Source organism: Lytechinus pictus, chromosome 3 (assembly GCF_037042905.1).
Source record: "Lytechinus pictus isolate F3 Inbred chromosome 3, Lp3.0, whole genome shotgun sequence".
NCBI lineage: Eukaryota > Metazoa > Echinodermata > Echinoidea > Temnopleuroida > Toxopneustidae > Lytechinus > Lytechinus pictus.
In genome coordinates this window covers 23,107,447-23,130,415 of record NC_087247.1, presented here as the reverse complement: position 1 = coordinate 23,130,415, position 22,969 = coordinate 23,107,447, and the positions used below count along the sequence as shown (strand labels likewise).

Genomic DNA, 22,969 nt, shown 5'->3' with positions numbered 1-22,969 from the left:
CGAGATGGGTTACATAGATAGCCTGCATTTGACGCTAATTTGATATTTTCGTAATCTTTTGGACCGACTTGAGGGTAACTTTCCTCAGGCTATCTTCTTCAATCGCAGTTTCCTTCCTTCCTAACTCCTCTACCACATTTGGTAGAAAGATGATACATAAAGAACAAAATAAGAATGAACATAGCAAGTGGTAGCCTGGAAGGTATCCTTATCAATGGTTGGGATAGTACCAGTTGGACTGCTTGTCATGTGCAAAAAGAGCGTGCTGTACCTTACTAAAATTATGTGGGTTTTTTTTAGATGGCAGTTGCCATTGAAAGGTGTAAGATTCCCAGAAACATACAGTAGATGACTCTTACTGTCATTCTGGATTCCTGGTGGTCCATCCAAATGCTATTCTCATATCAATTTATGTATAGTTTAAAGAGTCCTTTATCAAATTTTGTTATGATTCTATCTTTAAATGATTTCAGATTCCTAAAGAAAGTGAGATCATTGTGAAAATTGGCCATTCTCCAAATGATTTAATTGGGTGATTAAGTATATTGACATATCCAGGGTTAAGGAAGGTATGCTGTGACTATCTGATGGATTCAGTATCTGATACATTCAAGCTATCATAAACTTTGATTGGATTTGCTGGACTGTTTTGATGACAGGCGTAACAGATTGTATTTATAAGAAGATTAAAGTGACTTGAAAATGAACTTTAGAGACTTCATTCAGGAGACAAATAGAAACAAGATACCTGGGGAGCATAGTTTTGTTCATGATTTGAACAGACCATTTTGTTCTAAGCCAATCAGATACAAGAATTGGTAGTAGCTTGCAACAAAAGTCATTTAAAAAAAATCACTATTTGTTTCATGAAGTACTCCCATGCAAGTAAGTTTGGCATAGACAAGTCATGGAATATCCCACTCCTACTGTCTACTAGATTTTGAAAAACATCAATATCTGAAATTTCATTGTGAGATTTCTGTTCAGATTTGGCTATTTTCCAGTGTGATTAATTGGGTAATTACCAGGGCTTGTATGAAATTCCGTGACATAGTCAGTATCTGGCATTATTTCTTAATTTCAAGAGTCTGATTAAATGTCTTGTTGGCATGATTTGGGAGTCACAGGTCAAAGGTCATAGAGGTCAACTCATTGCAATGATTTATGGGACCAATGAGATAAATCAAAATTAGAGTTACTACTGATGATATTATTAATCTTTTTGAAACTTTTAGAAATTAAATGTGCAATGTTATTTAAATCTGGCATTGGGGCAGGGGGGGGGGGCATAAATTTTGACTATGTGCAAATGAGTTTCGATCTGGATTCATAGTTTACGTTGTTAAGGGGTTTCCTAGTCTCTTTAGGGGGTTCTGTGGTCTGTTTATGCTAATGCCTTGCTTCACTCAGCATCAATGATTTATATCATTGGTCATCTTGACTTGAACAAGATGACCACAAGCTTTCTACCCTTGATGTCTCAAAATACTGATATCCTGTTACATTCATTGTGTGACATATCACAGGAAGCATGCTACTTCTGAATTTCAGTGATTCCCTGAAGAGTCTAGCATATTTCACTGATAGGATTCCATTTAATGCAGGTTTAACAAGAAGGTTTGCCCCATGGGCCACACACTTCTTGAATCCAATATATCCAAGGAGCATCTGTTATATTTAAATGGAGAAAAATGTCATCACAGGTATGTTTGGTAAGGACCAGAAAGTTTTAAGAAGGAAAATTTACTCAACCAAAATTTAGACATTTTGAAAAAAGAGTCTCTTCAAATCAGTTTTTGTCTCGCCTGCATAGCAGAGTGAGACTATAGGCGACGCCTTTCTGATGGTGATGGCGGCGTGGTCAACATCAAATCTTAAACAAAGGTTAAGTTTTTGAAATGTCATAATTTAGAAAGTATATAGACCTAGTTCATGAAACTTGAGACATAAGGGTAATCAAGTATTACTGAACCTTTTTCCTGAGTTTTAGGTCACATGACCAAGGTCAAAGGTCAATGAACTTAAACCATGTTTGGGAAATCAAATAATCTTAAACAAGGTTAAGTTTTTTATATGTCATAACTCTGGAAGTATATGGATCTAGTTCATGAAACTTGGACAAAAGAGTAATTAAGCATCAGTGAACATCCTGCATGGGTTTCAGGTCACATGACCAAGGTCAGTGAACTTTGACCATGTTGGGGGTATTTGTTGAATTACCATCATAACTTTGAAAGTTTATGGGTCTAGTTCATGAAATGTGGACAGAAGGGTAATCAAGTATCACTGATTGTCTTGCATAAGTCTTTGGTGACAGGATCAAGGTCAAATGTCGTTTAGGGTCAATGAACATAGTATTTTATCATCATATGAATGGTGTTTTTTGTGAATGATTATTCTATAGTCGTTTTCAAAGCCAGCACTGCTGCTATATTGAATTGCGAGACTGCCAGAGGCGCTCCACTTGTTTTTTTTTTTCAAGTGATAAATTCGAGATGGGTAGTCTGTTCTAAACTTCCATGCTCCCCAGCCTAAATTTAATATTGCTCTGAAAATGATGGGAGGTTAATTCAAAGGATACCTAATAGAATTTAATTTGGGATATTAGATAGGATGTACTGCAGCAAATACCACTCGCAGTTTCTAAAAGGACAAGAACTGACATGATTTATGGGAAATATCTACTTAATCTTGCCCTTAGTCAGCAACATTTAAACATTGCTTTCAGAGTATCATCCATCATTGGGTTTCACTTTGAAAACAATACAACTTGACAAAAGTCTAAAGGCAACGATGTCCCAAGAATGGAAGCGGTAATGAGTACCATATGTGGGTTTTGCTCAGGGTTTATGTCCTTCACCCCAGCTTGAGGAAGTTTTCACCGACAGCTTGTCATTTCTTCCCATTCTTCAAGCATCTATAACGGAGCAGTGGAGTGGAAGATACTTCACAAACCTTCCTGAATGATGGAGACAACGGATCTGTCAGGGCTTGCTAACCCCTTGTGTGTGTCATGCTTGTGGTTTTTAATGTACTTGAATAGAAGATGCTGAAAATTTGAACAGGATCCCCCTTTCTGGAAGCGGAATCTTGTCCCTTGATGAACTTGCTGAAACCTTTCTTCATCGCTTCTAAAGCACCCAAAGGATGAAGTGATTATTGTTTATCAATTTTTACCATCAGTTTTCTTTAAACTGTAGTTCAAATTTCTTGGTAAATAGCTCTTTTTTCAGGCATTAAAGATCATGAATATGATAGCTTTTTTTATTCCAGACTATAAAAAAAAATAAGGAAAAGAAAAGGCTTAAAAAGGAATAAAATTAAAATAAACCCATGATCATGTCCCCATTTAATGTATATTTTCTTATTGCATGTAGCTTTATAATTGGAAGAAAATCAAATCTTTTTATCATATTTCACAAATAAATTCTGCATTAAAATCGATAAAATGCATGATGATGGTGAGTAAGTAGTCTGGTTAATAAGTGCAATGAAAACCACTGGAATGACTAGTGACAGGTTTAGCACGATCTTTCAAAATTATGAAGATCTTTCATATTTGTAGTTTTGTATTAAGGAATGCCTCCACTCCACTGCCCCAATATGGATGCCCTAAGAATGGGCAGAAATGACAGGCTGTCAGTGAAAACTTCCTCCTTACAGGATGAGGTATATAAACTTGGAGCCAAGATAACTTGTGATCGTCATTACCACTTCCACTGTTCGGGTATGCTGTTGCTCTGAGAATACCATTATACCATTATAGATTCTCATCATGAAGTATAAACTGGCTTTTAATTTGCTGTGAAAGTAACTTTAATAACATAAACACAAAGCTCAGTGTGATTTGCACAATTGATTGCATATAACCAATAGTATTTTGATCTTACTTATATATAGTGTTTTTTTTAATTCATTGGAATGACACCTCCAGGGATTTACAGGTATATTAGAAACCGGGTGATCAGATTCTGGCTTGCCCTTGAAGAATATGTGCACCGTTTCCACTAGAGTATTTTTACTAGCTAAACAAAGTGTTCTAAAAACCATTACAAGAATAATATGTATACATTTTTTTGTGTAAATAAGTGATAAACATCACTCAAGCAATGAGGAATTAGTATAACTTGACATTTCTGTAGTCCACAATGAGAAAATTGTCTGTTCATCTTCTATAATTTGAAGCATAAGAAACACCATCACAAGAAAGTGAACTATAGGTTAATGGTTCTATTTGTGATACGAGTCCGGGTCTGTCTCGGAAGAAATATGAAAAGTGAGGAAAATTAGATCATGTGAAATGTCATTTACCATTGTTCATCAAAAATCTGGGGACTTTGAACAGATTGTTATCTTATCGCTGGTCATGAAATGTGATGAGAGCTGTCTGAAAGTTTGAAATCATTTTGACAGGCAAAATCGTGTCTGTGTCATATCCGAAAACATTTCAGACATCAGCTGTAACCTTTATTTGGTTTCGTATTAGAAACAGTTACAATGTCATTGACGGAATGAGTGGAAAATAACAGAAGAGTCGTTATATCTCAGTGAAAAGGGGTAATTGGCAGTGGTGAGCATGCCAATTGAATCTTCTTGCCCTGTTCTCTCAATTTATTCTCACTCTCCTATTAAAGTTCCATCTCAAAGTCTATATGCCCAGTCACCCAGAGCACAGGTGGATGCTTCCTGTGGTTAGTCTGGTTGCCCTTGGTTACATTACCCCATTTTATTGACACCTGTGCCCAATGTAGTCATTATTTCATATTATCCTTTATGATTGTTGTGACGAGTCCCCTCCAAGCAAGGCAGGAGGATACACATCATCTTAGTGTGAAACTATCCAGATATTCCCCTCCCCCTACCACTGCTTTTTTTAACATCCCAGGCTCAGATCTCAAGTGTTCTGTTATCTTGGCAAGGCAGGAAATGCAGAATTACAAGTGCATGTCAGCATTTCAGAAGGGATAGCAGCACCATAGTGTGAAGAAACGGCTGTATCGTGATGCATTTCATCCCCAACAATGCTGTTGTCCTGGTGTGGGCACTCTGAACTCCAGGAGTTAGCTCTATGATTGTGAGTGACAGCATTGGGGAAACAAATTGTAATCCAATTATATCTGTGAAACTCTGTTTTTAGTTTTCACAAGAGACATCAAAAATAGCTCCCATTGACTCAGTAGACATAGAGGAAGTGCGTCTGTTTTAGGAGCGATCGTCTTGTCCTTTTGTAATTTTTTTCTGCTTGAAACTGCCTTTATTCTGATCATTATTTTCCAGCGTGTTGATGTTAATACTAAGTCTTTTTGGAACTATCCCTTTCTGCCTCAGGTCACAAAGCGTATAGCTAAGATGTTTATATGAAACATTTCTCTTATATGGTGGTATAATGATATGAATGTAGATGAATAAAGTAAAGGTGCTTGTAAATGTTTAGTTGTATTGAACACCTACCTCAGACAGGAATGTCCTCGAAAGAATGACTGTTGACATTCTAAAATCAATCTGCAACTCCTTGAAGACTGAGGCCACCAATTGGAGGAAACCATTTGATTGTACTCAGCTTTTTCATATGTGTACCTCTTCCTCCTCCTCCTCTTTATCCATGAGCTCGACTCCTCTCACTTAGGCCAGCCCAGGGTCTGCTCTGATGAGTAAGCCCACCTTAAATAGGTCAGAGGAAGCTTGGAGAGGGAGAGAGGGAGAGAGATATACAGAGAGAGTTCGACTGAGCTCCGAGTCTTCTGCCACTGTCGCAGAGGAGGAAGCCAGCCCCACAGAATCCACTTTGCTTTTCTTTGAGAGCAGTGAGTGGAGGAGAGCATTAAGGAAGAGTGTTCCAAACCAGCTTTAGAGGGATTGTATTAATCTGTCTTCAGGATCAGTCCAGCCAGGAGATGTTGATTGTGTTAGACCTTGTCACATCACCTCCACCCTCTGACCTTGATAAATGTTGATGCATGAGGTCTGGAAAACTTCTTCAAGGGTTAGGGAGCTATTGAAGCTCCCACCTACCCCTTGCTCCCCATTATTTTTATATGGGCATGCTTTTATTCTGATCAGCTTTTTCCAAGTGAAGAATATCATCATTAGTCTGCTTTAGCACCTGCATACATCTTTGACCAAGAAGGATTACTATTCCTAACTTGTGTTCGACAGTCTCTACTGTGATCTGATATTTGGCTCTCTGCATTGCTTTGTGCTGTCATCCGACTTTAATTTACATCACCTGTAAGAGAAGCGACAGCAACGTTAATGTTTAAGGTTTTTGTGGTGGCTGTGCACTGATTGCTGAATTACTGCCAATTGTATGTCATTACCTGGTTTTGTCTCCTGTTCTGCGAATGACGTTTGCTGCTTGCCTTAAGTGACATTTTATGCAAAATTTGCCAAGATACGAAATCTGAGAACATTCGCCTGGTTCCTTGGCAATTTAATGATGTGTATAATGATGGTGGGTAAGATGTTTTTGACAAGATAACTCTCACGCCGAAACCTGAAACACTTGCTTCACATTCAAGGGCAGTTATGATGTCGGATCGAAAGAGTACAAGGAGGGAAACAAAGATTTACGCAAATGATTTATCTCAAGTTTTCAAACTCAATGATTTGTGCACATATTTGGAATTTGTGACAGAATGAACGTTTTTTTTTAAATTATTGTTTCTGGATGCTATCTGTCTGCTTCAGGATTCAAGCCTTGACCCATGTTCTTCCCTTGCTGCCTACTTACTAATTAGCATGACAGACTTTTGATGTTCTGCCAACTCTGTCTGACCAGTTGCTTCTTGAGATGTCAACAATAAAAGAAGACGCACCATAAATTTTTACAGCAGAGTATTTAATTGCTAATTCAGCAAACCTGTTAAAATTCTACTCTGACAGGTTTACTCATTAACTAATGGGAGACTGCACCAACCTGGATAAGAGGGATTTTCGCATTAAGCTACTTTAGTAAAAGGAGTCTTTTAAACTGATGGAATTGAATTAAACTTTTGTCCTACAAGAAAAGATACATATAACTTGGAGGTAATATATTGTGCAAGTGGAAAACAGCATCTGAAGTCCAAAGCCAAATCATTCATCTGCTATGTTGTGATTTCTTCAATTGGTGTATATTGGTTGTTAGTTGATTACCTGATGGTCTTTGAAGATGGCTATGATTACTAGTGGAATCTTTCTTGAATTGATGAAATCCTTCAAGTGAAAGTCATATCATTCAGAAGAGGAAACGCTTGAACCGTCACCATGGCGTTCGTAACCCTTAACATCTACCATCTCATGTCCACTTTTCTTAAGGCTATCGGCAATGCCAAGACGACGCGAAATGACAACAGCAGTCGTTTCGGCAAGTACATTGAGATCCGGTTCAACCGACTCCATCACATCGTTGGTGCCAACATGCGGACGTATCTTCTGGAGAAGTCACGTGTGGTCTTCCAGGCCCCAGAGGAGAGGAATTACCACATCTTCTACCAGCTTTGCGCATGCTGCGATCAACAAGATGTGAAGGAGTTGGCTTTAGGTATGTATACGTATTACTCTTTCTTGTTATTGATCAAGTTTTACTTTACCTACAATGTTTCTGCAGTAGAAGTTGTGACCAATAAACCTTTTCACAGAAGGTTCTTTGAGGAAATCTTGCTATGTATGAATAATCACATAGGAATGCCTGTTGATCCTAATGGGATAATTACAAACTCAGTATAACATTTTGTTAAATGTCACTTAATGTTCAGTTTATGATATCAATCCCGTTTAAGAAAACTTCTCCAAAGACATTTTTTGCATTGGTTCTTTGGAACAGAAAGATATAAGAGTTCTTGATGATTTTTGTCAAGGTGGAAATCTCCCAAATTCAGTAATAATTCTTGATGTTTTCCTCAGTTATTTTCAGGCAAATTGACAGTTTGATTTTTATCTTGAATCCTTGGTTTTGATGAATGTTTCATCTTTCCCTCATTCAGATTATCCATATCTTTGAAACATCTTTCATTGATTCTTCGGATTTGTTTTTCTCCACTATTTATGAATAATTTTTCAATTTCATGCCATAGTTTTAACATTTTCATGTGTACAGTTATTTTGGAATGTATTAGTATTATATTTTATCATTATTCTGAAATGAATGCATTTTACTTTATTTAGTTTTTGTTATTGGTAGTCCCCCTTTGCTTTTGGTTATGTATAATTTTTTATTTTGTTTGAGTGTGTTTATTTATTAATTTCTTACATGTGAAAGATGTTGGATTTTGTTGTTTTTCTGTAAAAGCGTTAAATTATTTAAGTTCTGTTGTTGTGGGAATGTGCATATTATATTCACAGTTGCAGTGTTGAAAGTATTTTGTGGTTAAGTTATTTGACTTGGTTTTGCTAATACTAAGCAACATTAATTTAGTGGTATCAATAAGAAAGTTATGGCATTTTAAAGATTTGCATTATTCTGGTGAAACAGTTGTAGGTATGTTGTCATGAATATTCAATGAGCAAACTGATGATGTCATATCCCCACTTGTTCTTTTGTATTTCATTATATGAAATTAGGTTTATTCAAACTCTTTCTTTCATGAACCAAAAATATTTGAATAACAATTGATTAAGTGAATTATTAGGTATTCGTTGCTGCAACTTATCTCATTTCATGGGAGACATATCATTCACTGTCACACATGTATGAAAAAAAAATGAAAATTATCATTTCATGTAATAACATAAGAAAAAGGAAAGTGGGGATGTGATATCATCAGTCCATGTAATGAATATTCATGACGACGTGCAGATAACTGTTTCCACAATATATAGCTTAACTTTAAAATTCAATAACTTGGCTATTTCTTATCAGGTTATGATTAAATTTTCAGCATATTGCTCTGTGAATTTTACTCTATTTTATAAATATTTTCAATGCAGAGCGTCCCTTTAATGTTTACATTTTAAATACCTATATTTTTACAACCTAGTGCTTGAAAGTAGCTGTGGTTTGAACTTCACATCTTTGAAAACCATGTTTCCTGGGTAAAAAAATCAATTGAACACAGCGTAAGGAAGACCTTTACATGACAGGTGTCCTGGAATTAATTGTGTGACCTCAAAGGATGTCCATTTATTCATATTGAATTTGAGAAACATGAAGGTGCTTAATAAAGAGGTGATAAAGAGTTGCAGCGGCACTAGAAAACTCGAAAACTTGTAAGCTAGTGAACACTTTTTGCGAGAGTGATCACGAATTTCCTAGAAAGCTAGTGAACACTTTTTGCGAGAGTGATCACGAATTTCCTTGTTGACCATAGTAGATTGCGAGACAAATGAATACCCTCTAGCGATTATGAAGGTGCCTATTGATAGACTTTTAGTCCTCCTTACTCTTGATATGAAATTTTGTATTAAAAAAGTTATATTTTATTATGCCATTCCTTTGCAATTCTATGTTTTCATTAAAAGAGTTATTTTTTGTATTTTTAGACAGCAGAAATTAGATAACCATTTTGAATTAATTATCTTTAAATTAAGAATTATATTTGTATAAATATTATTTTTATTTTTTATGATTGCATAGGACTAAGTGTGATATTTGGAAGACTGATACTTTGATGCTCTCATATTGAATGCTGCATCAAAACACAACTCATGAATTAAGAATAGCCTCAAAGACACAATCATTTTATTAAGTATGGGTTAATCATGGTCTTAGCAAATGAGCTCAAAACATGGTAAGCTCAGTTTATTGATGACCATGTGGAAGTGGCCGACTTGTCGCAATATATTTTAAGATGACATTTTAAAACATCTTTCACAGAGATCCACTTAAAATTTATAACATTTCTTAACCATCCTCTGAATTTGCTGAAAAACACTATAATCAATAAACGAGCAAGGCCAGAAAGCAGTGACCTTCTGCCTCTCTGCGTGTTGTTAATTTTATTATTTTACCCATCTATCCTATCTCATAGACCACATGGAGATAGCTAATTACATGTAGGCTATCTCCTTGACTTATCTTTCTGCTAGATCATCATGAAATATGCACATGTGTATGTTGTTGATGATCTAGAACAGCACTTTTGAACCATTTACTCTCCTAATTTGGGCAATCTTATTGCAACCAATTGTAATATAAACATATATTTTTTAAGATGTTAGAAATGTGGGTCAAATTTGTGAGGCAGGAGATTAGTATATACCAACAGCATCACGAAACAGATAAATTACTTTTATTCAGCAGTGATCAAAATTAATTATGATTCATTGACAAAAAAATAGTATCAATGCTATGTAATGATAAATGATAGTAAACTTGTGTATTTAGTGGAGTCGAGATGCAGTTTTTTCCAGTCAGTGTTCTCTAAAGCCAACAGAGAAGAATATCTGAAAGTTCTAGTGCACGAGTAAATAGACCACAATTTCAAAAAGTTTCAGAAGGCACCTAATTTGGCTGTTGGTTTACAGCCAACTTTTGGTGCTTCAGGGTTGTTGGAAATCCTGCAAAACATACAAGATTCAGGTACGGTATAGCCTTTTTGGTTTTGATCAGGAATCCTGTCAGGAATGGACAAGTTTTGGACAATCTGGTACCTGGGGATGAATGATGAAAATGCTTTCTCATGTTCAAAGCATGTTCAAGGTATCTCTAAATCCCCTCTAATGATAAGTGTGATCAGAACTTAGACCGCATTTATAAAATATGTGATCTGGGCCCCGTTGCATAGAAGTAACTATTAAGGTAACTTTGCCATCCAATGGAAACTACCATGGTAATGTTGATGAACAGCCAGTCAAAATGAAGGATTCCATGCAAGTTACCATATTGGTCACTTTTGTGCAACTGACCCTATCATGGTCAATCTTTGTTTTAATATATGATTTCTCAAATCCAAGCAATCTTCTCAGGTTGGTCAAAGTTAGTTAAGAAGGAAGGATAGAAAGGGACATAAAATCAATAACTGCAAACAATATTTTGGGGCTAATGGTTAGGATATAAATCAAATAAATCACCCAAGTGATAGCATTAGCTGAAATTCTATTCAAATACTGTCTAAGGATACCCCTGTCTCCTATACAGTTTACATTTGGCTTTGTACATCTTTTATTGCTATTCATATTTTGGTAGACTACCTCAAAGTGATCTCAACTGAACCTGTACTACATTATCTTGGAACAGATCACATGCTAGTAGTTCAGCTTAGTAATCATTTTATAACCAGCGATCCCCCCATATTCCATCATCGTGAGTGGCTGTTCTATCAAAATTGGAACAAAATTAACTCCCAGAATATTGGAGAAGGCGATGATTAGTGGATTGAACCTGACCTTCATTCAATCCCAACATTTTTTGTCTGGTTCCTATTTTAGGGAGGAACATTAATCAACCCCTTCCTCCCTTGTCGATCATCTTCATGTTTGAAAAGACCTGTATTTAATGTAGATATTGAAAGGTTTAATTCATTTAATCTATTACATTCATGTAATATGCTATATATGTGCAAGGTATATTAGATGGGGGTATTGGTAAGACATGAGATTTCAAAGTCAAATACCGTAATATACATTAATTGTATTTTTAATGAATCTCATCATCAAGTTTTTTTTTAATGATGGTTTGTTTGTTTTTTGTATTAAGTTGGCGGATCAAGAGTGATGTCATATGTAAATTTGAATGTATTTTGAATTATCTTGAAGTGAAGTATTTTTATAAACTTTTTAATGTACACATAAATTTAATTTAACATGAAAAAATACATCGATTCTAAACTAGGAAAATATGTTGGCCTAATTACTAGCAATACAAGCAAGATTATCTGAAAACTAGTCCATTACGACATTAATATTTTCAATTTGAATCAAAGAAAACCTCAACTACTGCTACAAATCCCAGACTTTAGCATTGGATAAGAGTTTTTCTCCTCTTAGATCTCATTGTCAGTATCGTCTTTCCATTTTCTAATCTGCTGGTATTAGTAGAAAAACCACCCGTTACTCACTGTGACACTTGCTCAAGCTTGTCACCTTGCAGAAGCGTCTATACCGATGACTTGATGGCGACGAAGGAGTCTCCTATAGACTACAAAACAATCTGTGAATTGGGAGCTGACTAATTAATTACTAATTTCCGTCATGGAGATAATGAAAATATTGATAAGTGCAAAATGAGGTTATGGTGAGAACCATTTTTTTTTAGGTCTTCTCAACTATAGATTCTTTCACATGAAATGTATGCAATGTTTCAAATTTTGTGTGGCTCTGAATGCCAAGAATGAATAATTGTTTTAGAATTCAAAGTCTGGTTAAAAAACTTCTACTAGCCAGCCTAGGAATATAGTTCTCAATATTGAAGAAAATATATTCTATTTTATTTAAGTTTATGAGGATTTAGGATACTTAAAGGATACTGGTACTTTTGTTATGAAAAACCATTAAAATGTATTCTGATTATTTTATTTAAGAAATTTGCAATTTCTATTATGGTGCTTACTACCTCCACACAGAAAATATCAGAATTTTTAGTACTTCATGGATTAGAAGGTACATAATATGTCTCCTCTCAAGAGAATCGCTAGTTGTAATGTACAGTCAAAGATTTGAACCTCTCAACTCTTCTTTGAATGCCAAATCAATTATTACACAATGCTAACACTTGTAAACACTAGACCAGATAAAAACATTTCAATTTTTTTAATTTCTCTTATTCATTGAGACTTTTTTAGTGGCAATAGTTCAATGCCCTTCTCGCCAGCTTGTCATATTCTTCTCATGAAACCATATCAACATTTCATGTTCAACATCTTGTGTGGGCCCATTCACTCAATTATAAAGGATTTGAATAGTTGTTAAAAACATTAACCGTAACTGGGGAAATGGAATTACAGAAATTTGCGTCATTAAGTTTGTTTCCTTTGGGCAATTGACAGGGAGGAATGAATTGAGACATCTTTTTACTCCCGAGACCCATGCCTTTTTCTGGTGTTGGTGGACTAATGAGAAGGGAGTGTTATGTTGTGTCCTTATTGATTATCAACATTCTGTTGGTATGTTGTCTAATGATAATGAAATTTACACAGATCTTGGCCTTCAAGTTTACAATTTGTGGTGAAGATGAAATAATTTTGTTGAATGTCATGCCCTTTGGTCTGAAGTAACATGACCCATGTCTAGTTTATCATTATTTTTAAGTATGTTTTTTATCTTTTGTACTTATGGTGATAACAATATATATGTGGTTACCAAGAAATTACAATTGTGATTTTATATCCTTATAAAAATACTTTGCATTACACATTATTTCCCCTGTGCTAGTGCTTGATATGTAACCCCTTCTGTGCCAAAGAAATGCATTTCTAAAATGATATTGTTCAATATATTTCTGATCCCTTCTCCCTTATTGGTAAACATACATAGGAGAAATGAAAAATAAGGAGTTGAAGAGTAGTTTTCCACTGTGTCAGTTACTGTTATTCAGAAGAGGGTTAGAAGAAAATAACCACAATTCATTCTTTTGCATGACAGTTTAGTTACAATTTGATAGAACATTCTTTAGTAGAACAGGAATTTTCTTTTTTTATAAGCCTTTGTTCATGATTACATTTCGACATTACCCTTTCCTTTTTACCATTCTAATAGCTCACTTCATTCATTTAAATCCAGTTTTTTTCCATATTAGTTGATCATATACACTGTAAAACCAGAAATTCTGTCATTATCATAAATTCCATGAACAATAATGAAAGAGGTCTCCAATGCTTATTGCTCTGAGATGATTGAATAACATTCATTCAATTTTTCAATTGGAGGTTTTGTGTATTTTGGCATGAAATTGGCTTTTATTATTCGTGAAAATTTGAGAGTTTCTGGTTTTATGAAAGTATATTTTTCCTCCAAACCCTCTATCCTTGTCATATATTTTTTTATCCTCTATCCTTTGCCATGTTTTATTTTTCGACCTCTTCACAGGCAGCGCAGCAGACTTCCACTATACCAATCAAGGGGCTACCGATAGTTATTCCAATGGTTTGAAAACTTTTCAAAAAATTATCCCTTACTGATATTAACCAACCATTAAAAGTTATTTCCGAAATACTTGTATTCTATTCTCATTTTTCACCTTCTTGTGGAATGCACATCATTTAGATTTTACCATTCATCACAGTATGCACATAACCATTGGTTTGGTGTCATTACTATTAAGCATGCAACTTGAAGTTGATCTGGGCAGTGCCATGAGACTAATGGTGTTTCGATTGAAACGAGTTTCTAAATTTTCTATGAATGCATGCCATATTTTCTGATGATTTTGCTTTATATACAAAAGCAGGAATTTATAGTGTTCTAACATGAAACTAACATGTTATAATAAGTTTTTTGTTACAGAATAACTAGATTTTTTTTCCATCACAGGAGACACATTAGGGATTCAAGATGGTTTAGCATTAAAAAACTTAAGAGTAATAATCTGTATAACAGCCATACAATATGAACTTAGTGATCAATGTAACATATTTTTTTTTAGCAGATGAAAGGCATGTTAATGATAAGGTAAATACTGAGGAAAAACACATGAATGAAAAAATATGTATGAAATAAGGATATTTTGTGTATGATATTAAAAAACACATTTGAATTATCCATAGTACTTTTTTAAAATCAAATTGATTTTTATGAAGTAGGTCAAGTTTTAGGCTCCTTGCATGACAGAATTTTCAGACATTAAAAATTTTGTGTCGCTGTTTGAGGGGGAAAGCTTAATTTGACATACTCCTGTCTTGGGAATACAGTATACTATAAAAGTGGTTAAAAACAGGAGATACTGTCTGTTTGTTTTACTATTTGGTCAGTTCTCACTTCTTCGTAACCTTGGTTCTTCCCTCTTTTTCTGACAATGAGAACACCTCCGCTCAAGCATTTGATTGGGTGCAGTTTGTAATTAATTACTTCATTAAAGAATTGAAATTGCTAAAAAATCTAGAATTTATCTATGTATTGTATTCAAGATATTCAAGATACTGCAAATACAAATATTGGATTCATAAGAAAAATAGATGCATAAGTTGGAAAATGAGACTTCTATATCTGCCTTTTTATTCCTAAAATTATCTATAAAGACTATTCATCATGGTAATGTGCAATACATTACTTGTTTTCAGTCATATAAAGTACTTCCACATGCTATGTTATCAAATTTGTGCAGTATCCCAGATGATTATGTAATATGTACATTTTAGTTGATTATTGCACATTTATTCTTTTTTAAATACAAATTTCCCCTTACCCTGTTCATTTGATGTTGACCACCATCTTTATCCCTTAATCCATATTATTTAGTTCATAATAAATATTGTTTTATTTATATTTGTAAATATATCAATAGTTGAACTCAATTTTCCTTGTCCTGCTTGATGTGTTCAGAAGATTTTTGCTGAAGGTTGTGTCTTTTTCTTTGGAAATTTGTTTTCAGACACATATAGACTTTCACATGCTATGTAATCAACGTTATTTGATGTATATTTGTATATGCAGCATCCCAAATTATGTGTACATTTGGCTGAATTAACTTCATTATATATCTTATTTATCTTTATAGGCTTGTTAATTCAGAGATTTTATGCTCAATTACTCTTAAATTGTTTTTGATATGAGAGGGATTTCTTATTGCTAGATTCTCACGTGCTATGGATCCTCATATAATTTCATAACTTTTATGGAAAAAAAACGAATTGAGTGGAATGTTAAATATTTATACCAGTGTGTAATACTAACAAGTGTTAAGTGGACTTTGTGTTGCTTATATTACCCCTATGACACCCGTATAATACCATCCTTTTTTAACCCAAGTGTGAGATCAATGTTTTGCTCATCTCTAATATTTTTATTTCATCACTTATGTTTCCTTCATTTGCCTATTTTGATTTGTTTCCACAGCATGTTGCATCAGTTATTTGTTTTTATCATCATTGTGTAATTATATCTATAGCATTTATTTTTACTTAATAGTTTTATATTGACTGCAAAGGTAAATTTTATTTTGATGAAAAGAGCTCATATATAGGTGTTTAGCAAGATAACCTTCAAGAAAGAGACATTTGGTATCATGGATGTGTGAATCTAACCCCTTTTATCTTAATTTTTGTCTGTTTCAATGATGCTTACAGGCTTGTTCAAAACATGAAGAAAAGTCATACTTAATAATATATCAAATGGCCAGTCAACTCACCTTCTTAGTTCATCAACATTTATTGATGAATAAATCCCAATTAGCAAAAGTGATCATATTGCACAGTAAAAGTAGATGAAGACATATTAAAAAGGTAGTGTTACAAACAAAATTATATACATTTTTGACATTCCTTATACCAAATAATTATATTTAAATAAATGCTTCAGGCATTGTTTATCATATACATTACTGATTTTGTTTAATTCAAATTTTTTTATCAAGTCATTATTCATGGTTATATGTACCTGAAAATCAAATGATCAGTAAACAATTGAAATATAGCAAAATATCTAATTGAAATTATAATTTATTACAGTGCGTCAGTACTTCCTATGGCTTTTGTCTTCACAATATCCTTCAAATTTATACCCCCAAATCCAAATATTGCTTGGCCAAGGACTTGCTTATAAATGCACAATATGAACAAGCCTTTTATGCATCACCTACTGTTTAACCTCTTTAATATTTTTAGGTGTATATCATCACGTTTCCAAACTTTTTTGGGCATTCTCATCATGTTGCGAATGACTCATAAACATCCCTCTCTTTCTTGGATAACAATCATGACGCACAGTATTCCCCTGCTCTGATCAAAGGGGTTATAATATTTGCATCTAAAAATGTTTCTGGTTTGGCATATCTTAACACTTGTGTAGTTTCCTTTATATGGGACCTAGGTATTTACTTCAAGTGCCAAATGTTATATTTACTTTTTTCTGAGCACTTGTGATGTAATTATATATGTGCTTAATCTCTTTACAACATGTTTGAAGATCCATTTCTGAATTCCAAATCCCAAATTATTCATCAGTCATGTCTGATATTCCATGAATGTTATTTTCATCTTGATGCAAAATAAACAAGTATTGTTGTTTATTTTTAATTATCTTTTATGAGCTTTGGTCTGATTAAACAGAAGAAAATCAGATATCTGTATTTCAACTGAAATGAGAATCAATTACATGTTAATCCCTGTAATTTTTAAAACTTTATAAATTTCCATCCCATCCCTCCTGATTGAGGGATGGTGTCACTCCCAAACATAAATGGAATGTTCCTAATTTTACTATGTATTTCTTTGTACATGTAGGTCATCCAGATGAGTTCTATTATACCAGTCAGGGGGAAGCACCCACAGTAGATGGGATTGATGACAAGGCCAATTTGGTAGAGACCAGGGAAGCTTTCAAGTTATTAGGTAAGACGGTCTTCCAAGGAAATGCTCTGATTTCACAGTTTAGGGTTAAGGGCTTTTTTATTTTTTTTTAAGAATTAATTTCTTTTTTTTCCTTTTTTTTGTTATTAGTGGTTGGAGCTGTTTATTATTCATGAAGTAGATCTCAGTTCATTTAATATAGTGGTAAATTTATTGGTAATACAAAGAAATCAATGAATAAAGTATAACATAACAAGATATTTTTTTAAGAAAAATAATCATGTAAACAGCGATGATGAATGAATAATGAGTGTGTACAGACAAACAATATGTACTATAGTGAGAGAAATAATGAGAAACATAGCACATGATAGGGATCTAGGGAAATAAAGGAGATAGTGGGATAAGGAAATGAGAAGAAAAGTGAAATTAGAGAGAGAAAAAAATCAAGAAAGGATAAGAGAAAGATAAACTAAATAATTTCCCCCTTTCCCCCTCCCTCCGCTCTACCATCTGTAGCGGTTCCAAAACTGAGGGGTGGACATGGGGTCAGAAAAAGTAGTGTGTTTCAAAGTCTTAAAGAGTTAATGGACAGTTTGTGTATTGTCTTTCCCATGATTGATATTGTCTTTTCATTTCTGAAAGGGCATTAATGAATACACACTAACAGAGCATTGCTGCCTTTCTGACTCTTAACAAATTGATACAAGTTTAGAAGAGAGCCCATATCTGTATCTTCCTGGTAGTCAGGTCTTGTTATCAGGGGCGTATAACAGGCTTCAAGCAGTCAAGCAAGTGGAGCAGGGGTGAGGAAATGACACCCTTGGGGCTTCCAGTGGGGATCGTTTTACTAAATTTGATGAGATGTCTTTAAATCTCTGGAGGAATCATTTTAAATCAATCATGTCCGAAGACGATGATCAGTCCTGCTGTTTTCTTCCTTCCCTTTAAGAAATGTGGTATGGATTAAAGTTCATCTGAAAGTTCTTCTCTGCAGCCACATTGTTTTTCATTACTTTATTGTACACGCGATTTACTATGACTAACTTCAGACATATAGTATAGGGCAAGGATCTTCAAAAGCCCTCTTTTTGTTGACAGACTACTATACCATAATATTTGGCTTCATTAAAGTGGTATTAAAGATCATTTTGCTTTCATAGGGCTGTTCATTCCTTTTGTTGGTGAATCAATAAAAAAAAAATGTGTTTACATTCTTATCTCAGTTTATTTTCTTATGGAATTAGATTATGTAAATATAAATACAAACAATTGCTTATGCATTATAAATAAGAAAATTGTAGAAACATGAAATGTTTTCTCATTATACTTTCTAAAATTTGTTTACTGGAAACCAGTTTGGAAGATCGCTTTGCTAGCATTCCCATTTGATCAGCCGAAAGTGGTTTTCAAAACAACTTCACGTAAAGTAATCTTGTTGCTATGTGAACGCTCTCAGTGGGGGTGACATGTTTTGTGCCAAATTCGAAACCGTAGCGGACATTTCACACACAGTGTGTGGAGTAGCGCACTCAAAATGTGCAAAGATCGCTTCCTGAAAAACGGTTGTGTTCTCACTTACATTAAAACCAGTTTAACAAGGCAAAGCGATCTTCATCGCGAGGTGGTTTTCTGAACTGGTTTGGAAGATTGCTTCCAAGACTGCTTCGACCGTTCTCATTACACATTAAACTAGTTTCCACTAAAATAGTTTCTAGTAAATCAGTTTTAGGGTGGTAATGAGAACGGGGTCTTATGCTCTCTTTTTTTTATGTAGACTGGTCAGTAATGGGATCTTGTCAGAAACTGATCAGAAGACCAAGCATCCTTGAAATACAGAAACCTTGTCAAAAGACTTGAATTCCTTTAAAAGGATCAGAGTCATACAGGATTACCAAATGAAAGTCCACATCTGATCTTGTAGTCCGATAAGATGTGAAGATATTAGCCATGTTGTTCAACTGGACAAACAAGTCTCCCCTTTCTTCACCAGACAAGAATAAGATGTGATCCATGTTGAGAGAAGAGCATTATCAGCAACCTCCATCGATGAATCAAGTCACACGGACATGAATCCTGTTGTTGTTCCCTTGTCAATCTTCCAAGATTTGGGCCATGAGATACTTTCAGAACAATAGATTAGTATCTTTATTGCCAAAATAGAAAGTGTCCTTAAATGTTTGTCAACTTCAAGATATGTCACCTGAAACCTGTGTCAAAGACTTCAAGAAGATTAGCAACCTTGGACCACCTTATGCTCTGTTTTAGGGTGTAATGTACCCCCACCTACGATTGTTGACAGGCACATTGTTGTCGCCTTCCTTGATAGAAATAATGCCATTGAGTCACTTTCTGTTGTTTGTAGAGAGCATGTGTTTGATATTAAACATTCTGATACTTGACTTAAAGACTAATCTTACTGTCACATGAAATCTTCTTCGTTGATCCCTCTCTGATTAGCAGCCAATGGACTTTACTTCTTTTGATATGGTGTCTCCTGTATTTGATGATTTAATAATCAGCACTTTTCACCAGGACTACTTGTCTTCTCATTTCCTATTGAAATTTGTTGTCTCTGTATTATGTCATGAATTATAAATATGTATGTGAATTCGCTAGCCCTTAGTTCATAATGTCACATTGCACTTCTTATGATTGTTTTTACATTGCACTTCTTATGATTGTTTTTATACGCCCGTCCTAGACGGGACGTATTATGGTATCATGCTCGGTGTCCTTCTGTCCGTCTGTCCGTTAACTTTTCCTTGTAAACGCGATAACTTTAGTTTGATTTAACCTAGGCTCATATAATTTGGTGTGTATGATACTAGCACAAATCCCAGGAAGCCTATCAATTTTGAGGTCAAAAGGTCAAAGGTCAAGGTCACAGTGAAATGTTTTCATCTTACCCTTCTGAAGTCCTTGTAAACGCGATAACTTTAGTTTAACTTAACCTAAGCTCATATAATTTGGTGTGTTTGATACTAGCATGAATCCCAAGAAGCCTATTGATTTTGAAGTCAAAAGGTCAAAGGTCAAGATCACACTGACATGTTTTCATCTTTCCTTTTGAAGTCTTTGTTAACGTGATAACTTTAATCTAGGCTCATATAATTTGGTGTGTATGATACTAGTATAGATCCCAGGAATTCTATTGATTTTGAGGTCAGAAGGTCAAAGGTGAAGTCGCCACCTTCCACTTTTCTTGCTAGACCAAAAACTCACTTTTCCACGTTACAGGCGGGCGTATTATGTGCTCGCCTTAGCGACACTCTTGTTACTGTCTCTAACAATTATCAATAAAATTTGCATTACCTTTAATTGCATCTTGTTAGATTTAATGGCTCCAGTCTACCTGATATAGTTCAATTTCAAAGTGATAGCCTCTATGCAAGCTTTAAGATGCACATCAAGCCAGTGTATACTTTTAATTTTCTTTGTAATTTGAGCTAGGATAAGGAAGATTGTGGTCTATCTTGATAGTCCTGCCTTAGCCTGAGGTCGGGAGCATGTTTCAGTATATCCTTTCAGTGCCATCACTCTTCAATGGTTGGTGTGGTATTTTCAGAGGGAAGCCTAGCCCTCCCTCCTCAAGGTATCAAAGTGATGTTGACAGAAAGAAATATTTGAAATTGGGATAAAGCCCAAGTGTAGTTCTCTGCCATTTTGTGAGACCTGTTTTTTCTTTCTTTTTTTAAACAAGATTTAAAGTTAGTAAAAATTTACATGCCCCCCTTAGTTTACCCATGCTGAGTATACCATACTGACCATGAAATATATCATAGCCATTCTTGTCAAAAAAAAAAAACGTCTGCGAGGTGAGCACCATGATTTGTGTCCCAACCTTTGTACAGGTATGTTGTGCTCATACTGGGCTTACTTTTCAAATATTTTTTGGCTTTGTTTTTCTTGATATCTTCTCTTAGGAGTATTGATTCACTCTGTAAGAATAGAAAATTTGTGAGCAGTTGAAATGGGCAGTAGTAGCATACTAATGAAGTATTTCATACATTTTCTGGTTGTTCGATTGGATGAAGTGTATAAAGTTTATACAGTGTAAATGGAGAAGCCAGTCTAGAAGAAGCATTTTAGCCATTTTCTTATTGTAGTATGGGATCAAGTGTAAGGAGTGTACCTAGTGTAAATGGAGAAAACTGCTTGGAAGATTTTGGAAGAATTTTAGCCCTTTTCTTGTGGTGCTATCGGTTGAAGAATAAGAACTTTACCAAGTGTAAATGGAGAAACCTGCCGGGAAGATTTCAGATGCATTTTACACTTTCTCTGGTTTTACTATAGGATGAAGTGTGAGAGGGATTTGGAGTGTTAATTTGATTGACTCTTTAAGATTAGAAGATTTATTCACAGTCAAAATGGGCAGTAGTAGCATACTAATAAGCATTTAAGACATTTAATGGTTGTACTATCTGTTCAAGCACAGTATAAAAAGTTTACCTACTGTAAATGGAGAAACCTGCCTGTAAGATTTCTGCAGCATTTTAGACTTTTTTGTGGTTGTACTTTTGGATCAAGTCTATTAGATGTTTACCCAGTGTTAATGACAAAACCAGCCTGAGGCATTTCAGACCATTTTTGGTTGTACCTAAGGATGAAGTGCAAGAAATTTACCCAGTGTATATGGAAAATTCTGCCTGTAATATTTCAGAAGCATTTGAACCTTTTCTGGTTATAGTATTAGATCAAGTGTAAGAAGTTTACCCAGTGTAAATGGAGAAAACTGCCTGGAAGACTTTTCTTGTTGTAATAACAGATCACATCTTAAGAAGTTTACCCAGTGCAAAACCTGCCTAGAAGATTTCAGAATTGTGCATCTTTTTTTTTCTTGTACTATCAGATTAATTCTAAGAACTTCACCCAGTGTAAATGGAGGAACCTGCCTGGAAGATTTCAGAAGCATTTTATACATTTTCTGGTTTTACTATTGGATGAAGTGCAAGAAATTTAGCCAGTGTATAAGGAGATTTTTTTCATGGAAGATGTCCGAAGCATTTTAAACCTTTTCTGCTTGTACTATAAGATCAAGTCTAAGTATTTTACCCAGTATAAATGGAGAACCTGCTTGGAAGATTTCAGTAACAGTTAAGATATCCTCGCCATGCCTGTAAGAAAAAAAAAAGAAAAATGATCATGAAATCTTTTCAGATCAAAGCTTCTTAATTGTATTTCATTTGGAAAGTGGCCCTGGAGTTCCTCATGCTTCCGGAGAGACTAGGTTGAATACTTAGAATTGTGTAATACCCTGGACATAATGTCTCATGCCAAGGGATTCTAACTTAGCACTGTCTATACTTTTATGATATTCTGTTACTTGTTTCCCCCTTGCATTTGCCCCATTTTGTCTGGGAGGGGAAAAGTGATAAAAGATCCATTGCCCACTTTGTTTATTAGATGACGGCTGTACAACATTTCTTGGCAAACTATATTAGCACAGGTCTGGTCTGCTACTTGCCCCCTCAAAGTTTCATGATGTGCCTTATGTAACTTTCTAATTAAAGAAAAATTGTATACATACAAAGATAAATTTTGCAATTATGTAGTACCTATCTATAGCATACAAAATAAAGTATATTATAATTTTGGGTACATTCATTTAA

General features: G+C 34.7%; 1 protein-coding gene across 2 annotated transcripts in view; it reads left to right on the top strand.

Moving 5' to 3' along the window:
* Positions 1-22,969, top strand: part of LOC129257599 (unconventional myosin-Va-like) — a 50,556-nt gene that overhangs the window by 18,904 nt on the left and 8,683 nt on the right. Inside the window, exons 6-8 of one of the 2 annotated variants that reach the window (XM_054895966.2) lie at positions 7,297-7,522; positions 13,942-13,998; positions 17,292-17,399. In XM_054895966.2, the coding sequence (XP_054751941.2) occupies positions 7,297-7,522; positions 13,942-13,998; positions 17,292-17,399 (391 nt within the window). The remainder of the gene's footprint in view (positions 1-7,296; positions 7,523-13,941; positions 13,999-17,291; positions 17,400-22,969) is intronic. The other variant, XM_054895967.2, reaches the window with a different exon arrangement.